This window comes from Bos taurus, chromosome 15 (assembly GCF_002263795.3).
Source record: "Bos taurus isolate L1 Dominette 01449 registration number 42190680 breed Hereford chromosome 15, ARS-UCD2.0, whole genome shotgun sequence".
Taxonomy (NCBI): domain Eukaryota; kingdom Metazoa; phylum Chordata; class Mammalia; order Artiodactyla; family Bovidae; genus Bos; species Bos taurus.
In genome coordinates, this window is record NC_037342.1 from 55,140,281 (window position 1) to 55,162,470 (window position 22,190).

Below are 22,190 nucleotides of genomic sequence, written 5' to 3' on the forward strand. Positions count from 1 at the left end.
TGTCAGACTTTGTTTTTTGTGGCTCCAAAATCACTGCAGATGGTGACTGCAGCCATGAAATTAAAAGACGCTTACTCCTTGGAAGGAAAGTTATGACCAACCTAGATAGCATATTGAAAAGCAGAGACACTACTTTGCCAACAAACGTCCGTCTAGTCAAGGCTATGGTTTTTCCTGTGGTCATGTATGGATGTGAGAGTTGGACTGTGAAGAAAGCTGAGAGCCGAAGAATTGATGCTTTTGAACTTTGGTGTTGGAGAAGACTCTTGAGAGTCCCTTGGACTGCAAGGACATCCAACCAGTCCATCCTAAAGGAGATCGGTCCTGGGTGTTCTTTAGAAGGAATGATGCTAAAGCTGAAACTCCAGTACTTTGGCCACCTCATGCGAAGAGTTGACTTATTGGAAAAGACTCTGATCCTGGGAGGGACTGGGGGCAAGAGGAGAAGGGGACGACAGAGGATGAAATGGCTGGATGGCATCACTGACTCGATGGACGTGAGTCTGAGTGAACTCCGGGAGTTGGTGATGGACAGGGAGGCCTGGCGTGCTGCAATTCATGGGGTCGCAGAGTCGGACATGACTGAGCGACTGAACTGAACTGAAATGAAAATAAAAAAGTCAGAATGTAACAAGTGTTGACAAGAATGTAAAGAAAAGAACTTTCAAAGACTGCTGGCAGGAATGTAAAACCGTGCAGGCACTTTGAAAGGCAGTCTGGCAGTACTTCAAAAAGTTAAACATAGAGGTACCATTTCACTTAGCAATTCCACTCCACTCCTAGATATAGACCAAGAGAAATGAAAACAAATGTTTATGTACAAAATTATATGTGAATGTTGATAATAGCATTATTTTTATTGGAAAAAAATTATATTTTGGAAGAACTCACCAATAAAGTGACAGAATTCCAAAATCAAATTGCATGAAAATATACGTTGCAATTTCTTTGTACAATAGGTGAGAAAACTCTGCAGTATCAGAAGAATAGAGGCAAAGAAATGTGAAGGGCTAAGGAGAAGGGATGAGGATAAATAGCATTTTTAATAGCAAACCCAGAAGTTAAGTAGAAAGCCTGTCGCTATGCCTGCTTTATTCATCCATCCTCCACATTAGGTAACTGAGGGCAAAAAATAAAACCAAATCAGAGTTTTGTGTTGCTGGGAGTAAATGTCAATCATTTTAAATCTGAATTGAATTCAGAACTAAGTCTTTTTAGTTCCCAGGGATAATGACTGAATTCAAGAGCTCTTAACAACAACAAAAATGTTATTGCTGTATCCAATCTGAGAGATGGGTACAGGTACAATACAAAGTTACAAAGCCTCTAGTGATGACCACTCCTCTGAAGTCATCATTAAAAATCAAGTAGTTGCTTATTGAGTACTTGGGTATTTGAACTACATGATTTGAAAACTTCCTGGCAGACAGAAGAGATAAAAGTAAAGGGGAGTGTGTGAAAACAAAGAAGATATAAAAGTTTAGTAAGTGGAAAGAGTTTAATGAAGCCTCAGTTGTTTAAAGGAAATTAAATGGAAGCTGTTAATCCTAATTGCTTTTTATCTGACATGCTTTTAAACCTGAAAAGAAACAACAATAAGGAAAGAAAACCTGCTAAAATGTTTTAGAATTTACATGATTATTATTCTACTGCAAGAAAGTGTGATTTGGTACAAGGTGTATTTGTGGATGTACATGAACAGTATATATACTATCTGGATCATGTTGTGCTACGTATAGGTCTTTACAATTCTTCCTGAAGGGTTAAACAGTTCATTAGATTTCAAGATGCACAATCATCTGTAAGCTGGCATTTGTTAGGCTCTTGCCAGCATTGATACTGGCATGTTTTATTACAGTCCAGTTCCAGCCAGTGCTTGCCAGCGTGTTACAACAGAAGTCCAGCAATAGGTGGGTAGAGTGCAGGAAAAAGTGCCATGTTTCTCAATTGGAGACCCTGAAATAAGCGAAGTTATAGCTGTTGAATAAATGTCACTAAAAAGCAGGCTCTTGGCTTCTTCTTACACAGAGGGCAACTGTCCTCTTGACTTCTCCGTTTCTGTCTTCCCTCCATTCTTTTGCAGCATCAACATTAGCAGGGGAGTCTCCATTGGGGTCTGCCAGCATAGACATGACACTAATCATGATGATTTCCACTGTGTGAATAGGCAACTAGCATTCCTCTGGCTTTTCATAACCATATTTATCTTCCCCAGATTTGTGAAGAATAGAAAAGCATACATCACCATGTTTATCAACATTTGGATGCTGGATTTCAGTAATGAATTTCATTTTAGGAGGCCAAAGGGGATAATCTTTTGGGAAAGTGAGACGAGCTCTAAAAACACCACCTTCGTAAAGTGTATCTGGAAGAGCAATAATAAGAACTTCCCATTGGTAAAGATCATTGTCTCTATTAAACCTTCTGAAAAGCCTTCCACTGGATTTTTGTTGAGTTCTGCCAGATGTCTTCGCTATAGCAGTACCAACTGCAGCTCAGTCATCCTTCCCCAGCAAGGGCCCAGGCTGGCACTGGGGCTTCCAAAGGACTGCACACAGGCTCCAGAGCTGCTGGAGCTGGGTGTGCTGAGGAACCCAGGTCCCTACGACCGGAGCACCGAAGCCGAGGCAGGCTGGTCTGTGGCAGTGGTAGTGGTGCCTCATTGCCAGTGCGAGTCTGCTCGCCTTGATAATAGCATTATTCATGATAGCCAAGAGGTGGAAATAACCTATATGCCCATCAATTGATGAATGGATAAACGAAATATAGTACCCATACAATGAAATGTTATTTGATCATAAAATCATACTGATACATGGTCCAACAAGGATTGTTTTAGTCTATTCGGGATGATATTAAAAAGAAAAAAAATCACAGACTGAGTAGCTTCTACACAACAGAAACTTATTTCTCATGGCTCTGGAGGCTGAAAATCCAAGATCAAGGTCCCAGCATGGTCAGGTTCTAGTGAGGGCCATCTTCCAGGTTCCGTTGAGGACCGTCTTCCAGGTTCCAGACTGCTGACTTCTTGCTGTGTCCTCACATCAAGGATGAACTAGTTCTCTGGGGTCTCTTTTATAAAGACGCTAATTCCAATCATTAGTGTCAAGCTACCCTCTTGACCTAGGCATTTCCCAAAGGGTGCACCCTCTAACACTATCATCTTGGGCAATAGGCTTTCAGCATATGAATTTTGAGAGTATATAAAGATTCAGTTTATAGCAAGGATGATCCCTATAAACAAGTTAAGTGAAAGAAGCCAAACACAAAACGTCATGTAATGTAAGATTCCATTCATATGAAATGTGCAGAATAGGCAAATATATACATGTGAAAAGTAGAGAAGTGGCTGCTTAGGGGTTGAGGGGATAGGGGGACTTTGGGAGGTACAGAGTTCCTTTAAAAAGTTTTAATTGTGGTAAAAATACAATAACAAATTTACTATTGTTAACACTTTTAAGGTGCACAGTTCAATGACATTAAATGCATTCATAATGTTGCACAACCAATACCAGTTCCTAGTTCCAGAAGTTCATTATCCCCCAAACAGAAATAGAATCTCTATACCTATTCCCTGGCAACTACAGGGCTTTTGTTTTTGAGGTGATGACATGTTCTAAAATGGACTGCGGTGATGGTTGTGAAACTCTGTGAATAAACTAAAATCAGTTGAATTGTACACTTTAAATGGTGAATTTTATGGTATATGAGTTATATATCAATGAAGCTATAGAAGTAAAGAAAGAAAAAGAAAGAAATGAAGGAAGGAAGGAGAGAAAGGAAGGGAGGAGATCAAGAAGAACCCTCTGACACTGTAGACTCCACTTGAGGCACAGACTAACATAAGTCAACGAACCGTCTAAGAGAAAAGGAGACATGCCTACTTTCAGGCATAAATTCTATTTACCACATTTTCTTCTCCTTTTTTACATAATGATTGGCATTCCACCAACAAATAGGAGAAGTTTATGAAAACCCTAGGTCAACCACTAAAAATATTTCAAAGAGGTATAATCAAGAACCAAGTAATAGAATAAAATGGAATAATAATAAAATACTAAATTAATTCCAAATAAGGCATAACAAGAGGAAAAAGGGATACAATATCAGATGGCAAAAAAATTTCAAGTAGCAAGACAGTAGTTTCAAATCCAGTCACATCTATGATTATATCAGTTGTGAAAGATCCAAGTTCAGTTCAGTCACTCAGTCACATCTGACTCTTTGTGACCCCATGGACTGCAGCACGCCAGGCCTCCCTATCCATCACCAACTCCTGGAGTTTACTCAAATTCATATCCATTGAGTCAGTGATGCCATCTAACCATCTCATCCTCTGTTGTCCCCCAGTTAAAAAAAAAGACCCAAACCTCCAATTAAAAGACAGATTGTCAATCTAAAATTTTTAAAAACTAAGACCTATATATTGTCCATGAGAACCTCACTTTAAATATATATATATATATATATATATATATATATATATATGTTGAAACAGGATGGAAAAAATTATACCATGGAAACATTAATCAAAAGGAAGTTAGGGTAGCCATATTAATATCAGACAAAATAGATTTAAGAACAAGGAATATTACCAAGAATAGGGAGAGACATTATACCATGATAAGGGAGAATTTATCAAAAATGTATCAAAAATACATAATAATCTTAAATACATACACTAAGCTTATAGAATAATAGTTCATCAAAATACATGAAGCAAAATCTGATATAATTGAAAGGAAAAATAGAAAAACCCACAATTATATTTGGAGGTTTCAAATTTCTTCTCTCCATTCAGTCACTGATAAGACAAGTAGCTAGAAAACTGTAAGAAACAAGAAGACCCAAATAACTATATCAAAAGACCTACTCTAACATTTCTAAAACACTGTACACAACATCAACAGAATAAACACTCTTTTCAAGTACGTATTAAAGATTATATACATATATAAATTTGCCAAGACAGACATATTACCACATTCTGCCCATGAAATAAGCCTCAACAAATTTAAAAGAATTAAAATCACAAAATATATTTTCTAAAAAAAAAATGGAATCAAACTAGAAATTCCTAACAAAAAGACATCTGAAAAAAAACCCCAAATATTTGGAAACAACACACTTCTAAAAAAAACTGAGTCAAACAGTATGGTACTGGCACAAAGACAGAAATATAGATCAATGGAATAAAATAGAAAGCCCAGAGATAAATCCACGCACATATGGACACCTTATCTTTAACAAAGGAGGCAAGAATATACAATGGATTAAAGACAATCTCTTTAACAAGTGGTGCTGGGAAACCTGGTCAACCACTTGTAAAAGAATGAAACTAGACCACTTTCTAACACCATACACAAAAATAAACTCAAAATGGATTAAAGATCTAAACGTAAGACCAGAAACTATAAAACTCCTAGAGGAGAACATAGGCAAAACACTCTCTGACATACATCACAGCAGGATCCTCTATGACCCACCTCCCAGAATATTGGAAATAAAATAAAAAATAAACAAATGGGACCTAATTAACCTTAAAAGCTTCTGCACATCAAAGGAAACCATTAGCAAGGTGAAAAGACAGCCTTCAGAATGGGAGAAAATAATAGCAAATGAAGCAACTGACAAACAACTAATCTCAAAAATATACAAGCAACTCCTACAGCTCAACTCCAGAAAAATAAACGACCCAATCAAAAAATGGGCCAAAGAACTAAATAGACATTTATCCAAAGAAGACATACAGATGGCTAACAAACACATGAAAAGATGCTCAACATCACTCATTATCAGAGAAATGCAAATCAAAACCACTATGAGGTACCATTTCACACCAGTCAGAATGGCTGCGATCCAAAAGTCTACAAGTAATAAATGCTGGAGAGGGTGTGGAGAAAAGGGAACCCTCTTACACTGTAGGTGGGAATGCAAACTAGTACAGCCACTATGGAGAACAGTGTGGAGATTCCTTAAAAAACTGGAAATAGAACTGCCTTATGATTCAGCAATCCCACTGTTGGGCATACACACTGAGGAAACCAGAAGGGAAAGAGACACGTGTACCCCAATGTTCATCGCAGCACTGTTTATAATAGCCAGGACATGGAAGCAGCCTAGATGTCCATCGGCAGATGAATGGATAAGAAAGCTGTGGTACATATACACAATGGAGTATTACTCAGCCATTAAAAAGAATACATTTGAATCAGTTCTAATGAGGTGGATGGAACTGGAGCCTATTATACAGAGTGAAGTAAGCCAGAAGGAAAAACATAAATACAGTATACTAACGCATATATATGGAATTTAGAAAGATGGTAACAATAACCCTGTGTATGAGACAGCAAAAGAGACACTGATGTATAGAACAGTCTTATGGACTCTGTGGGAGAGGGAAAGGGTGGGAAGATTTGGGAGAATGACATTGAAACATGTAAAATATCATGTAAGAAACGAGTTGCCAGTCCAGGTTCGATACACGATACTGGATGCTTGGGGCTAGTGCACTGGGACGACCCAGAAGGATGGTATGGGGAGGGAGGAGGGAGGAGGGTTCAGGATGGGGAACACATGTATACCTGTGGCGGATTCATTTTGATATTTGGCAAAACTAATACAATTATGTAAAGTTTAAAAATAAAATAAAATTAAAAATAAATAAATAAATAAAGGTTTATGTGGGGAAAAAAAAACTGAGTCAAAGAAATTGCAAAAGAAATTTTTAAATATTTTGAACTCAGTTAAATTAAAAACACAACATATCAAACTTCATGGGATGCAGGTAGAACAGTTTGTAGATGAAAATTTATATCATTAAAATGTTTGTATTAGAAAATACAAACTTCCCCGGTGGCACTATTGGTACAGAATCCACTTTCCAAGGCAGATGTAAGAGACAGGAAGGGATCTGATCTCTGGGCCAGGAAGATCCCCTGGAGAAGGAAATGGTACCCCACTCCAACATTCTTGCCTGGAGATCCCATGGACAGAGGGGCCTGGTGGGATGCAGTTTGTGGAGTCACAAAGAGGCAGACACAACTGAGCATCTGAGCCTTAGAAAATCAGAAAGGCTATCTATAGTAGAAACCAACACGACATTGCAAAGCAACTACACTCCAATAAAAATTAATTTTTAAAAAAGTGGAAGAAAAATGAGATGACAAAGGAATATGTATACTGTGATCCAGATTTTAAAAATTAAGATGTGTGTGAGTAGATACATACACGAAGGAAAAAAACAGTTGTACATACATAAAGGGAAAAAAATCACTTTCACATGGAAGTGAAATAATGTGTGATTTTTTTTCCTTTGTGCCTATCCATAGTTTTCTAAGCTTTGTCTTTTCTTCTACTTTCTACCATAACTTTTGTAATCAAAAAAAAATTTAAAAATAAACTTGTTGATGCTTGAAGGAAAAAAATAAGATGGTCTTACCCAATGCTCTAAGCTTAAGAAAAAGAAGAACAGAATATAACTGACGCAAATCAGTGAATGGAAATAACAAACATAACAGAAATAAATAAAATTATAAACAGAGAAAATCACTGAAACTAAAAATTGCTATTAGAAAAACAATAAAATTAATAAACCTCTAGTCAGACTGGTCAAGAGACTTGGGCAAACAAGAGGGAAAGTTTGGGCCACAGAGGGTTCAAACTTCTATAAAAAACAAGCCTCCAGACCCTGAGAGAGGCCACACTGGGCTAGTTGCTTGGCTTCAGACTCCTCTAAGTTTATTTCAGGTCTGAGTGTCTTTCCCAATAAGAGGTAGACAAGATGTAACAACTTTGACTGAATTCTGGAGATTGACCAATGGCAGTGTTGGAAAACTTTCGGATTTAGGTTTTCTTTCCCGCCCAAGGTACTGCCACAGCACCATCCCAATACAGAACTGAAAGGGACTCTGTGGGAGAGGGAGAGGGTGGGAAGATTTGGGAGAATGACATTGAAACATGTAAAATATCATGTAGGAAACGAGTTGCCAGTCCAGGTTCGATACACGATACTGGATGCTTGGGGCTAGTGCACTGGGACGACCCAGAGGGATGGTATGGGGAGGGAGGAGGGAGGAGGGTTCAGGATGGGGAACACATATATACCTGTGGCGGATTCATTTTGATATTTGGCAAAACTAATACAATTATGTAAAGTTTAAAAATAAAATTAACAAAAAAAAGAAAAGAAAAATAAAGCCAAACCAGGAATAAAAAAAAAAAAAAACCCCGTGTTCAGGCTCTCTCTCTCTCCCTTCCTCCCTTCCATCCAGATCCAGGTGAATCAGAAAAAGCAAGGGCCTGGGCAGAAGACCAACTCGGATTCCAGTCCCAGCTCTTCCTCTAACTAGATATCATCGCTCCAAGCCTCAGTTTCTTCATACATATTTTAAGGTTGTTGTGAACTCATACCTCCAGGGTTGTGAAGGTAAACAACAGATGCATGTACAGTGTTGGGAACAAGGTCAGTTAAATTCACATCAGCCTCTGGTCTCTTCCCTAAAGGAATGTGTTTCTTCTTCTCAATTTGACCTTGAACTACAAAAGCTGCAGAATGGCAGGAGCTGGGTCTCCTCACATTTGTATCCCCAGTACTTACGTAAGTTTTGGCAAAGAACATGTATGCAGTAAATGTACTGAATGAGTAGATAAATGAATGAATGATGACAACAATTACACTGGGTACGTGCGATGTCGGAGAAGGCAATGGCACCCCACTCCAGTACTCTTGCCTGGAAAATCCATGGACGGAGAAGCCTGGTAGGCTGCAGTCCATGGGGTCGCTAAGAGTTGGACACGACTGAGCAGCTTCCCTTTCATTTTTTATTTTCATGCATTGGAGAAGGAGATGGCAACCCACTCCAGTGTTCTTGCCTGGAGAATCCCAGGTACGGGGGAGCGTGGTGGGCTGCTGTCTATGGGGTCCCACAGAGTCAGACATGACTCAAGAGTCTTAGCAGCAGCAGCAACATGAGATGTAATACTGAATCCCACAATATATTTATCATGTTTGTAGGGGCAGGGAGAGTACAATGAAATGAATAAGATCCAATCCTTGCCCTTGGGGAAATCAATACATTCTTTGTGATGTCCTCCCTGTACCAGGTATCATGCTAGGTACTGGAACTTTTGGATTAGCCTTATCTCTGCCTGAGACAAGAGGATGAATCTAGACAGATATACTACTCTTTAAACTGTTTCTCCAAAATGTATGCTTCTCCAAACTATGTATTTCTCAAGTTATGAACTTCTAGAAGGCAGGGACCTGGCCCTATATACCTCCAAAATCTCAACTCAGGTCCCAGTGCTAGAGTTGAAGTGAAAGCTTTTTAGTTTTGTTTTTTTTTTAATTTTATTTTATTTTTAAACTTTACAATATTGTGGGTTTGTGGGACTTTTCTGCTGGTCCAGTTGTTAAGAATTCATCTTGCAATGCAGGAGACATGGGTTCAAACACTAGTCAGGGAACTAAGATCCCACATGCCGTAGAGCAACTAAATCCATGTACTACAACTAGAGAAATCCCAAGCATCACAACTACTGAGGCTGAATGTCACAACTAGAGAGTATGTGCTCCCTAACGAAAGATCTTGCATGCTGTAACTAAGACCAGATGCAGCCAAATAATCATAAACAAATTCTTTAAAAAATAAATAAGAAGCAGGTTGGTAAAGACGATGTAGATAGGGAAGATGGGCAGGGTGTGGAAAAAGAGAAGCTGGGGGGAAGACACTTCGGCTCCAGAGCACAGTGTGAGCAAAGACCCAGAGGTGGAAAAGTACATTCAAGGACACAGCAAGTGACCTGATGTAACCAGAGAGCTGGATCCATATCAGAGAGGGGCAGGGATAGGAGCAGGAGGAGAGAGGAGGCAGGCTGGAGAGAGTGTCAAGGGCAGGAACACGAGAGGCCTTGCATACCAAGTTAAGGAGCTTGGGCCACATCCTAAGAGCTATGGGAGACAAAGGAGAGAATGGTTGGACAGTGTTTCCCAAAGCTCATTTCAGGGGTTGATGTGGTGCTCAAAGCTGGAGGTGCAGGACCAGTGAAGAGTTCAGTGTGGCCTAGGGCAGCAGAGAATGGAGAGAAAGGTGTCCTGTTTGTTGAGGATAGAGGCATCTATGTGTAGGATTCTAAACATGCCCATCAATGTGTGCATCATTCCACACAGGTCAGCCTAACCAGAAATCCCAACCCTACTCAGTTTCATGACCCACCAAACCCAAAAACCTGGGGAAGGCCATGAATACCAAAGAAAGAAGCTGAGATGCATTCAGCCAGTGCCTGACTATATTTCTTCCTCTTCAACATCATCCTGTCAGATTCAATCCTCTTCTGCTGGCTTTCAGGGTCTTCTAATCTTGCTTTTGTTATTTAGTCACCAAGTCGTATCCAACTCTTTTGCAACCCTATGGATTGTACCCCACCAAGCTCCTCTGTCCATGGGTTGTCTCAGGCAAGAATACTGGAGCGCGGTGCCCTTTCCTTCTCTAGGGAATCTTCCTGACCTACAGATAGAACGCATATCTCCTGCATTGGCAGGTGGATTCTTTACTACTGAGCCACCAGAGAAGCTACTTAAACCCTTGTCTCCTGCATGCTGTGTCAAAATCTTTGCACAGGTTGCTGATTTTAAAACCCCACAAGGCCAGCATGAAAGTGGAGCCTGGAGCTGCCAGGAAACCTTGCCCATGGCCTAGCTCTCATCTGGAACAGCTATTTCTGCCTGGTCAGGCCCATGCTGGCATGCAAGTCATCCTGCACTTAGGAACTAGGCTGACACCCAAGGACCCAGGCCTACACCAGCTTGGGACTCCAGTGAAGTCATCAGAGAGGAAACTGATGCAATTAATATCACTCCTTCTTGATGACTCAACCTCAGCTCCTGATAACCAGTGCTTCCTTCTCTCAAGGTTCACCCTTTAAATTATGCAGTTTATACCACTGACCTCAGAACCAGTCAGGAATTGCACCTATTAAAGAACATGGGCTCTGAAGCCAGAATACCTGGACTTAAATCCTGGCTCTGCCACTAGCTTTGTGATTCTGGGCAAGTTTTTAAACCCTTTAGGCCTCCATTTCTTCAACTGTAAAATGGGAAAATTGTAGTACTGTCTGTTGCATAGGGTTGTGAGGCTTCAATAAATCCACACATGCAATGTATCTAGAATCAGAACTGGCAGACAATAAAAACTCACTGAAGTTTAGCACATGTTACTACCTGTTATTTTCAGGAAATCAACCTTGAATATTCATTGCAAGGACTGATGCTGAAGCTGAAGCTCCAGTACTTTGGCCACCTGATGTGAAGAGCTGATTCACTGGAAAAGACCCTGAGGCTGGGAAAGATTGAAGGCAAAAGGAGAAGGGGGCAGCAGAGAATGAGATGGTTGGATGGCGTTACTGACTCAACAGACATGAGTCTGAGCAAATTCCGGGAGACAGTGAAGGACAAGGAAGCCTGGCGTGCTGCAGACATGGGGTCGCACAGAGTCAGACACGACTTAGCAGCTGAACAACAACTATATGCTGTAGTTCATGAAATCTGCTGCTGCTTCTTTGGTAAAAATAAGGACTGCTCCACCCTACCTCCAGTCTCCTAATGCTTTTTCAGCTGAACATCACCTCCCATCACCTTCCAGAGAAGACAGATTCCTCCTGCAGTTTCTCTGAGATGCACTGTTATTTCCTCAGTTCAAAGCAGTTCAACAGGGATTCGGAGAGCAAGCTTCAAAGCATCAGTGTTAGCATCTACTCAGGGACTTGTTAGCAATGCAAACTCCACTGAATCAGAGCGCTGGGGGAGGTACCCAGCAAGCTGTGTTTGACCAATCCTCCAGGTGATCCCGATACACAAGCAAGTTTGAGAATTCCTGCAGCAGAGTGTAGCACAGTGGTGTATTTAGGCAGATCCAGCCCAGTGCAACTGCACCCTCCTCCAGGAAGTGTTCCTGATTCACCCAAACCCCTTTTCATTGATCCTCCAACTTCATCCCTAGATTGCAGCTGTTTGTGCCAGAGTGACTTCCTGGATTACAAATTCCCTGAGAGCGGGATTGAGTCTCAGCCATCTCTATGCCTGCACTGGGCTTTGCTTAGTAAGATAAGTCACGCGCTAGCCAGGTCAAGCACACCACACTTCCAGGTTCCTCTGACTAAGGCTGCTGTTACTGGGCCTCTGCTGTCTGGGACTCTTGGTCACATTTGTGCTTTTCTTCTGGAGGTGTTTTCATCTCCATGCTGGGATGCCTGTCTCTTTGTCATTCCTCGAGTCCTCCTCCAGTTCCACTGGTTTCTCGGGGCATTTTACACTTCACCCTTCCAGTATGTTTGCTCAAAGCCCTTTGGACAGATTGCTCCATCTCCAGGCAAATCTGTCCTCCCAATCCATGTTTTCAATCATAACACTTCTATTTGATAACATTTGTCAAGTACTAGATGTTTGGCCCTGTGCTGGGCACTGTGTTCATTCTTTTAGTCCTTACAACAACCCCAGGAAGGAGATACTTTACCTATTCCCATCTGGATGCATCACAGGGAAACTGAAGCCTGAACACAATATGTAACAATCACACGTCATCTGTGTCACCTCATGGGCTTCAGAACAAGGCTGCATTTGAAGAAAGGATTTCACTGCTATGGAAAGCTGGGAAAACTACTGAGAAGCAATTGCCTTTTTAAAAAATATAATTGACATATAATGTGAAGTCAAGTGGGCCTTAGAAAGCATCACTACGAACAAAGCTAGTGGAGGTGATGGAATTCCAGTGGAGCTATTCCAAATCCTGAAAGGTGATGCTGTGAAAGTGCTGCACTCAATATGCCAGCAAATTTGGAAAACTCAGCAGTGGCCACAGGACTAGAAAAGGTCAGTTTTCATTCCAATCCCAAAGAAAGGCAATGCCAAAGAATGCTCAAACTACCGCACAATTGCACTCATCTCACACGCCAGTAAAGTAATGTTCAAAATTCTCCAAGCCAGGCTTCAGCAATATGTGAATCATGAACTTCCTGATGTTCAAGCTGGTTTTAGAAAAGGCAGAGGAACCAGAGATCAAATTGCCAACATCTGCTGGATCATAGAAAAAGCAAGAGAGTTCCAGAAAAACATCTATTTCTGCTTTATTGACTATGCCAAAGCCTTTGACTGTGTGGATCACAATAAACTGTGGAAAATTCTGAAAGAGATGGGACTACCGGACCACCTGATCTGCCTCTTGAGAAATTTATTTGCAGGTCAGGAAGCAACAGTTAGAACTGGACATGGAACAACGGACTGGTTCCAAATAGGAAAAGGAGTATGTCAAGGCTGTATATTGTCACCCTGTTTATTTAACTTATACGGAGAGTACATCATGAGAAATGCTGGACTGGAAGAAACACAAGCTGAAATCAAGATTTCCAGGAGAAATATCAATAACCTCAGATATGCAGATGACACCACCCTTATGGCAGAAAGTGAAGAGGAACTCAAAAGCCTCTTGATGAAAGTGAAAGTGAAAAAGCTGGCTTAAAGTTCAACATTCAGAAAACAAAGATCATGGCATCTGGTCCCATCACTTCATGGGAAATAGATGGGGAAACAGTGGAAACAGTGTCAGACTTTATTTTTCTGGGCTCCAAAATCACTACAGATGGTGACTGCAGCCATGAAATTAAAAGACGCTTACTCCTTGGAAGGGAAGTTATGACCAACCTAGATAGCATATTCAAAAGCAGAGACATTACTTTGCCAACAAAGGTTCGTCTAGTCAAGGCTATGGTTTTTCCTGTGGTCATGTATGGATGTGAGAGTTGGACTGTGAAGAAGGCTGAGCGCCGAAGAATTGATGCTTTTGAACTGTGGTGTTGGAGAAGACTCTTGAGAGTCCCTTGGACTGCAAGGAGATCCAACCAGTCCATTCTGAAGGAGATCAGCCCTGGGATTTCTTTGGAAGGAATGATGCTAAAGCTGAAACTCCAGTACTTTGGCCAGCTCATGCGAAGAGTTGACTCATTGGAAAAGACTCTGATGCTGGGAGGGATTGGGGGCAGGAGGAGAAGGGGACGACAGAGAATGAGATGGCTGGATGGCATCACTGACTTCATGGACATGAGTCTGAGTGAACTCCGGGAGTTGGTGATGGACAGGAAGGCCTGGCGTGCTATGATTCATGGGGTCGCAAAGAGTCGGACACGACTGAGCGACTGAACTGATCTGATACTTGTTTCAGGTACACAACACGATTTGATAATAAATATGTGTATATTGTGAATAATCACCACAGTGAGTCTAGTTAGCATCCATCACCAAGCAGAGTAATTGTCTTTTAATGTGTTTATTTCTTCTCCCAGAACTCAGGTCCCCAGAGAGCAAGGACTGCACGCCCCAGATCAGCACAGGGCTAGGAGGGTCTCCAGAAAGGTGGTCCAGACAAAGGGATAGATGGAAAAGCATTCACGAGGAACTCTCAGCGTGGGAAGATTTACCTCCCGCCCCTTCCCTGCAGGGAAAAAACGGTCCTAGGAGAGTTGAGTAAGAAACTTACAGACAGAATGTCGCAAGGGGCACTTTCTGTACATATTGCAACAGGCATGCTAACAGGGGCAGGAGCTATTCTGAAGGCTGGTTCCCAAGGGTTTCAGGCCTACTCCTCTCTAGTTGGCTAGACTTGTCCCACAAGACAGGGCCAAAGGCCACTACTGAGCCCCCTCCCCCAGGTCTGCCATTAGAGTGGAGGTCAGTGCTCCCAGGTTCTGGTCTGAAACCTAAAGTTATCTCCAAGCATCTCTTTGTGCTTCAGCCCCAGCTCCATGTCACCAAGCCCTAGGGATTTTAAGGGCTCACCATCTCCCCAGACTTCCCTTCTAACCTCTCATCCACCACTACTTTAGCTCTGCCTGCATCCCTATCACCTCTCCTTCCTTCCCCTCCCTCTCTCCTTTCCTCCCTTCTTCCTTCTTTCTTCCTTCCAACCCTAGTCAAGTCCCTCCTGTGGGCCAGGCCCAGTGCTGGGCACTGAGACACAGAGAGCCCACTGATTCCATCTTTTCCCTCAAGTAGCATCTCCTGGGCAGGACAGGTGTGTAGACACTAACAGTTACAGATGCTTTGAGAGAAAGAAGCTAGGTCTGATGGGGACACAGGTGTGGAGAGGGCCCTCCTAGGCCCATGAACCTCCAGACCAACCCTCCACCTCTCTCCACCCTAAACTCTGCTGAGATTCTCTGCATAGACTGCATCGCTAGGCTCATCCACCCTCTGCTCATTGGGAAGTCCTGGCAGCAGATGGGAATGAGGAAGGGACAGAGAATAGCCTTGCTAGATCACTACAGGTTGTCTATGCCACAGCTTCCATCAGGCAGCCCTCGTCACACACCTCCCACCCCACCTGGCCTCCTCCCTTTGCCCTTCAGGCCACATGCTCCCACAACATCACTGGCCTTGGGGTGCCTCACCACACCTAGATTTTTTCCCTATATCTTGGCTACATCTTTGAAGATGGTCTTTATATTAAAATTCCCAAATTGCCCAGTTACAGATATGCTGTTTCCCATGGGGACCCCAACCAATACAGGGCAGAGATAGTCAGGAAGGGTACCATGGAGGTGACACAGAAGGTGTTCTTACCTGAACACTGATCCTTCTAAAGCCCAAACTGACCATATGTCATCCCTGCTAAAACACTTTATGGCTTCCCATTTCTCTGAGGACAAAGTGAAGACTCCTTAGCCTGGTACCAGAGACTGTACACCATCTGGCCCCTGAAGACCAAGAAGCATGTGGTGAAAATCACACAGACGGGGCATGATAGGGGTTTAGAAGGGGAGGGAGAGAGTCCCAAGAGGGAAGGAGCTCCGTGCCCCAAAGCAATCTTGCCTGGAAAATTCCTGGATGGGGAAAGAGGAGGAGGGTGGCATGTGGCACAGACCACCGGGCCATGCCAGGCCCTCTCCCTTTGCTATCACCTCTGTCCTTCAACCTTCCAAGTGAGCCCAGCACTGGAAATGAGTTTGACCCAGATAAGCACTAGCCTTGGGCTATGAGAACTGGCTCAAATCCCAGCCTCAGCTCTGACATCTGGCACACGCTTGGAGTCTCTGAGCCTGAGTTTTCCCAACTGCAAAATGGGATCAACCTCACAGGGCTATGAGAGCTTTAAGGAGGAAAAGTTTGGGAATTTACTTTCATCAAACAATTCCAGGGTTAGGGGTAGTTCCTCGCCACCTCCCCACCGAGCCTTGTGAAGCCGAGAAAGCACATGGGCTTGTGGCTCAGGAAGTCTTGGATGTGAATCCCAGCTTTGCTATTTACTCACTGTCTCATCTTGGACAAGTCCCGTTACCTCCCTGCACCTCATTCACAAAGTGGGGTGATAATCACCCCCCGGCAGGGATGGTCCCACGTGGACTGGGTGAGCTCCCACAGGCCAGGGCCTGCCTGGAGCAGAGCGCTTGTAAGCGTTTGTTTCTGCTTTTCGCCCTGTGTCTCTCTTAGGACAGGTTTCCTCTCTGCCTTGCAAACCAGTCACTCACCTCCTCTGTGCAATGGAGGGGCTGAGGCTGCCATCACTGCTACGGGTCTCAGAGGAGCCCATATCCACCCCCTCACAAACCATAAAACTGCACCCATAATTCCTAATGGCAGCACAGCCTTGGTGACTGAAGAGGCGGGTGGGACGTACTACCTTTGGGGAAGCCCACCCTGGGCACATGGTTCAATAGCATCACTGATTCAATTGACATGAATTTGTGCAAATGCTGGGGGAGATAGTTGAGGACAGAGAAGCCTGGCATGCTGCAGTGCAAAGAGTCGGACATGACTTAGCAGCTGAAGAAGAACAACAACCCTAGTCAAACTGGGATTTGTGGCTTGATTTGACCACTCCATCTGGGGTTTGGCCAAAGTGGGGAAAGCACTGGGATGGGAAATAATGAAGGAAAGGTTACCCAAGTCCTGGAGCCACCCTACCCACACATCAGCAGGAGAAGCAGGGCAGGCCATGAGGACAGGACTGGAGCGATGCTAGGATGTGTGGGGAGGGGCCAGGGGAAGTCAGTGCCTGGTATGAGGCCCCCATACTCACCTGGCGCAGCAAAGAATAGTCCCAGGACACAGAAAGCTGCCAAGAAACATCCTCTCTGGCTACTCTAATGCTGGGTCTGGTTTTCTATCCAAGTCAAAGCGGACCAAGCTGCTTACGCAGGTGCCTTGAGCATGGCAGCTGGGGGCTGTTGGGAAGGAGTTGTCACTCTGTGAGATGACCCAGAAGGAAGTGACTGCCCTTCTCAGCCCTCAGACTTGCCTTAGCATCCTTTGGTGAACATGTGTGCAAAGGGCCCAAACTGGCCCTAGTTTTATTGCCTTATCCCAAGTCCCCACGCACCCACACACCTGATCTTCCTAACCTTCCAGTCTAATCCAGGTGCTCTGCTCATAGCCCGCCTTTGGTCTGGTCCCAAGGATGAAGTCCAGGTAGGATTATAAGACCCCTCAAATCTGGTCCAATCAATCTCTCCAGCCTTATCTCCTACTCCTCCCTGCCTGCATCCCCTTTCCAGCATCCTTCCTCCAGCCAATCAGGGTGCTCATGGTTCCCACCTCCAGGCCTCTGTTTCAGGCTGTAGCCTCTGCCCAAAGGCCTTCTCCTTCCTCTCTGCTAGGCAGAATTGTCCTCCTCAGCTCAGGCCCAGCAGCAAATGTCACCTCTCAACCTTCTTAATTACCATGCCCTCCTTTGACACAACCCCCACCCAGCTCATGGCACTTTGTCCATGACTCTGTTGTACTTACTCACTGGCCAGTCCACTACTGACTGAGCCACGAACCTGAGCCAGGCCTGCACTGGGCACAGAGTGATGATACTCCTGACGACCCTGGGAAAGCTCCTGGCTCAAGGAGATGGTGATAGAGCAGGAGAAAGGACTGAACTCGGCACAGCCTCCCACATGTCGGTGCACCACAGCCTAGCCGTCTTGCTGCAACCATTGGTTTTGGGACATAGCTCTGGGCTAGGGCTCCTCGAAGGCAAGGACTGTGTCTGATTACCCTCTGTGTCCCAGGGACAGCCAGGCCCAGGAAAGTGCATAGGAAAAAATGTGCTGAAGTAGATGAACTTGGGATCTGAAGGGGCTTTCATCTTGATCCAGTCTCACCATTTCAGTAGCCTACTTTCATAACATGGTGGTGACACCATTTTACATGCTGTGATTTCACTGGATCCTCAAATACTCAAGGGCAGTTGGCGAGCTAAGAACTTCCACTTTCGTCTCAGGATGCAGAAGATAAAACCGAGGCTGGCAAGGTGACTTGCCCAAGGAATTGCTGCAAGTCGGTGGGACAAGAAAGGCCAGCACGCAGGCCTCCTTGTTCCCAGCCCACACTCTGCCCCTTAGACCATACTATGAGGGAGCTGGGTGGGCCATGTGTTCCAGCCCAATACCTCCTCCACAGGAGACTTTTCTGGAGCAGGCACAAGCCATACACTGACTTGGGGTACCTCCAGGCCAGTAGGAGTCTTGCTTCCAAGGGGACCCAAAACACCGCTGGGGAGAGGATTGAAAGATTCATGGCATCTTCAGCATCCACCTTGCTGCACTGCTCTTTCACCAGAAATCCATCACATCTGATCCAACCTCCCAGCCTTCGCTGACCCCTATGTCTCCCACAAACCTGAAAGCTGCTAGCTTTCCCTCAGCTTCCTAAAAGGCACCAAGCTCTTTTCAGCATCAGAACCTCACCACCTGCTTGCTCTCTTTACCTGGAATGCTTTTCCTTCTATTCTTAGCCAACTCAAGCCTTAGGGTTCCATGACTTTTTTCCCAAGGTTTACTCCTGTAACCTTGAACAGGCTCAACAAATGGCAGGGTTTCTAGGTCCCATCAGTGGTGTTTGTCGCATGCTGTGCTGGCACTGCGACTTCTGACAAGAGATGGTAAAGACCTCAGCAGCAGAGATTCCCTCTCATCTTATGCCGTGAGTCCACACCTAGCTTCCTCAAGCTGACTCAAGGAACCCGTCTTTTCACTGACAAGCTTGTTCCCCTCACGCCTGCTCTTACCATCCACATGCAGTAAGTCATTCCACCTCATTCCAGTCGATCTCCCCTCCTCCTACACTTCTCTCCAGACCAGGCCTTCCCTCCATCCTTCCACCATCATCTGAGCTCAGGAATTGTTCTCTCTCACCTGGGTCCCTTCTGCAGCTTCCTCACTGCCCTCCTGGCCTCCAGTCTCTCCCCACACTTTGGCTGGAGGACTCTTAAAAACATATAAACACTCTCATCCCCCAACTCAAAGCTATCCCCGCCCTGATGTCTCAAGGGTAGCAGTCAAGAACCTTCCTAAGATCTAGCTCCAGCATCATTTCCCATAGCTGTCTGAGCACCAGCCACTCCAGGTACCCTAACCCTGCCCCAAACATGCTGCCTTTTCTAAGAGTTTACGCCTTACCCTCACACCCTTTACAAAACTACTCATCAAAGGGCAACAAAAATAATTTTGGAAAACTTTCTATGTGCCTGGTACTATACTAGGCTATTTTTTAACTTTAAAAATTTTACTTCATTTAGTTCTCAAAGCACCTCACAAAATAACTGTTATTCTTCCTATTGTACAGATATGGAACTGAGGTTCAAGAAAGGGAAGACCAGAACTGGCTCCGGGTCTATCTGATTCCATCTCTGTTGTGCAATAATCTCTCTGGAAAGTGCACCCAGCCTCCAGTCCCCAGCCCCCAGTCCAAGAAAAGGACCTCTCTCCTCTGGATCTATAGCCAGAGATTTCTCTCTTGGCCTAGCACTGCTGCCAGCTTCAGTGTGTGATTGCCTCTCACCAAGGAGAGCACCTCCCAGGGCAGGGCCAGGTGTGACTGGTTTGGGTCGCCAGCACGCAGCAGTATACAGTATACACGCTCTGTGAGGTTTAGACGGAAAGGTAGAGGCAACTTGAGGGATTTAGGAGCCCGGCCCTACCTACCTAATTCCTACTCAACCACCAATCAGAGGCGGGACCTCGGCATCTGTAGCCAAAGCGAAGCCCTGCGGAACGGAAAACACAAACCCCCGCCTGCCCCCCGCCCCAGGCCCGCACGTGCCGGGCCTCCCGGCCCACGTTCCTGCTGCCGGGCTGCACCAACCGCCGCGGGGGAGCGGCTAGGGGCGGGCACAGGGAGCAGCAGGAATAACCAAGCAGCCCCTCGCGAGGAGGACCCCGCGCCGCGGGCGGCGCAGCTGTGAGGAGCAAGAGTCCCCCTACAGCCCTCCCGCGCCCGGCCGAGCCCGGCGCTCAGCCACCCCCACGGAGCTGAGGCTGCAGTGGTTGGAACGGCCGGCCCCGCCCCTGCCGCGTCGGCCCCGCCCCCTTATGAGGTTACAAATTGTCGCGCTCGGAGCCGCGGGCGCAGTGGCCGTGGCCGTGGCCGTGGCCAAGGCTCCGCTTTCCGCCGGTGCTCCGGCCCGTCTGGCGGCCCGTCCCTCCGCACCCTCGGCCGTAGCGGTCCCCGCGCTCCCCTGCTCGGCGCGAAGCCCTGGCCCCGGCGGCCGGGGCATGGGCCAGGGGCGCGGGGTCTGGCGGCTTCCCGCGGGGCCCCGACCTGTACTGGCTTCGTCATGAAGACCCTCATAGCCGCCTACTCCGGGGTCCTGCGAGGTGAGCATCGGGCCCGGCTGCCCTGAGCGAGGGCTCTGATTAAGGAGCCATGCTGCCCGCTGAGGCCTCTGGGAGCGGGACTAAGGGTCTGGGAGATGAACTGTCACAGCCCAGGGTCTGCAGGGCTTTGCCGGCTTCCTCCTGGGGCCATGCAGCTGCGAGAGGGCTTTCAGGAAAGGAGGTGATGAAGGGCTCCAAGGTAGGCAGGAGTGTGTTGGTATAGTGGGAGTTTGTTGCTGGAGGGTGGGCCGCTCTGGGGGCTGAGGTCCCAACCCCTCTTTTCTTTTGGGAAGGCTTGCGGCCCCCTCCCCGACCACCACCCCCATTCTTCCCCCCTGCTCATCTGAGTCTGAGATGAGGTTAGAATAATGGTCTGATCCAGGCCACCTGGTAGTCATGTGGGCGCATTCTCCACCTTAGCACTCATCAATTTGGGGGACCTCTGTTACATCACTTCTTTTCTTCCAGCCTGTGAGATAGGATGTTACCTGAGAACTCCTCTCCAGCCCCAGCACTGCTCCTGGACCCTGGCAGTTCCCTCCATCCCTCCTCACCGGGTGGATCAATCTGTGAGGCGCTGGATGGGGCAGGCCACCAGACAGGGAACATGCCTGGCTGGGACAGCTGTGCCCACACTGTCCTCTGCCCGCCACCCAGCCCAGGCTTGGGAGCCACTCAGCAGCGACTGTGAGCCTGGAATGCTTAGAAAATAGAACAAGAGGACCCTGGGTGCCCTTCAGTGTGGTCTGTGCTGCTGTTCCACCATGTGGAATTGATGTCCTCCCTGAATCAGGGGCAGAGTTGAGATCAAACTCCACAGCTTTTCCTGCTCAAGGAAGAGCATCCCTTCCATGTCTCACACCTCTCACCTATGCTTGGAGAAACTGAGGTGGGAGGAGGCATGACCTGCCCAAGGTTTCCCTAACAGGGCCTTGGCCAGGGGATTAAATACAAATCCAGGAGACTCTGGGACATCCTCACAGCTGCCCTGGTCTGTCTTGCTTGAGTCCTCCCTCCCTCTACCTAAAGCCTTTATTCAGCTTGCTGAACCTCTCCTACTTAGGATTTTTCTTTATTAACTAACAATAGCCTACTCCAACCCCTTCATTATAAAAATAAAACATACGAACCATTGGATTTCGAAAAACATGGAAAAACAGGAAGAAAATGAAAAGTTCCTGGTTAATTGACTGTCCAAAGATAGTTTCCTAATAGCATTTTAGTATATTTCATTATAATTTTATCTGTATACATCATTTAGGTAAGATTGAGGGTATGATGTGGATATAGTTCTAAATCCTATTTTCTCCCTCTTGATGTTAAATTGTGAGTATTTCCTTCTGTTACTCCAAATCACTTACAGTATTCTAGGGGCTGCTGGGTAACCACCCTGAGCTGTACCACAGTTTAACTGTATCCTAGGCATTGGCCCTTTTCTCTGTGTGGCTGTTGGTGTGATTATCTGCCCCTCTTGGTCTGAGTGCCACTCACTGCCCTTGGAGAGGTACCTAGCTGCTATTGCCATCTTGGGTACATGCAGCCTGAGCTGTCCCGTGCACCCG

The 22,190-nt window shown here is 45.5% G+C and overlaps 1 protein-coding gene, 1 long non-coding RNA gene and 1 pseudogene across 3 annotated transcripts in view; 1 reads left to right on the top strand and 2 right to left on the bottom strand.

Moving 5' to 3' along the window:
• Positions 1-1,689: 1,689 nt before the first annotated feature.
• LOC100140446 (ubiquitin-conjugating enzyme E2 G1-like) lies at positions 1,690-2,503 on the bottom strand (annotated as a pseudogene).
• An 11,062-nt stretch (positions 2,504-13,565) lies between these two features.
• LOC112441645 (uncharacterized) lies at positions 13,566-20,308 on the bottom strand. 2 transcript variants are annotated; one of them, XR_003029492.2, is made up of 4 exons: positions 19,957-20,308; positions 17,067-17,211; positions 15,611-15,744; positions 13,566-14,483 (listed from the first exon to the last, which is right to left on the bottom strand). It is a non-coding gene; the product is annotated as an uncharacterized lncRNA (long non-coding RNA). The 2 variants fall into 2 exon arrangements; XR_009490682.1 differs by having other exon boundaries at positions 13,566-14,502.
• Positions 20,309-20,391: 83 nt separating this feature from the next.
• Positions 20,392-22,190, top strand: part of DGAT2 (diacylglycerol O-acyltransferase 2) — a 32,475-nt gene continuing 30,676 nt past the window's right edge. Inside the window, 1 exon segment of the mRNA NM_205793.2 lies at positions 20,392-20,628. Within this exon segment, the coding sequence (NP_991362.2) occupies positions 20,589-20,628 (40 nt within the window). The 5' untranslated portion in view covers positions 20,392-20,588.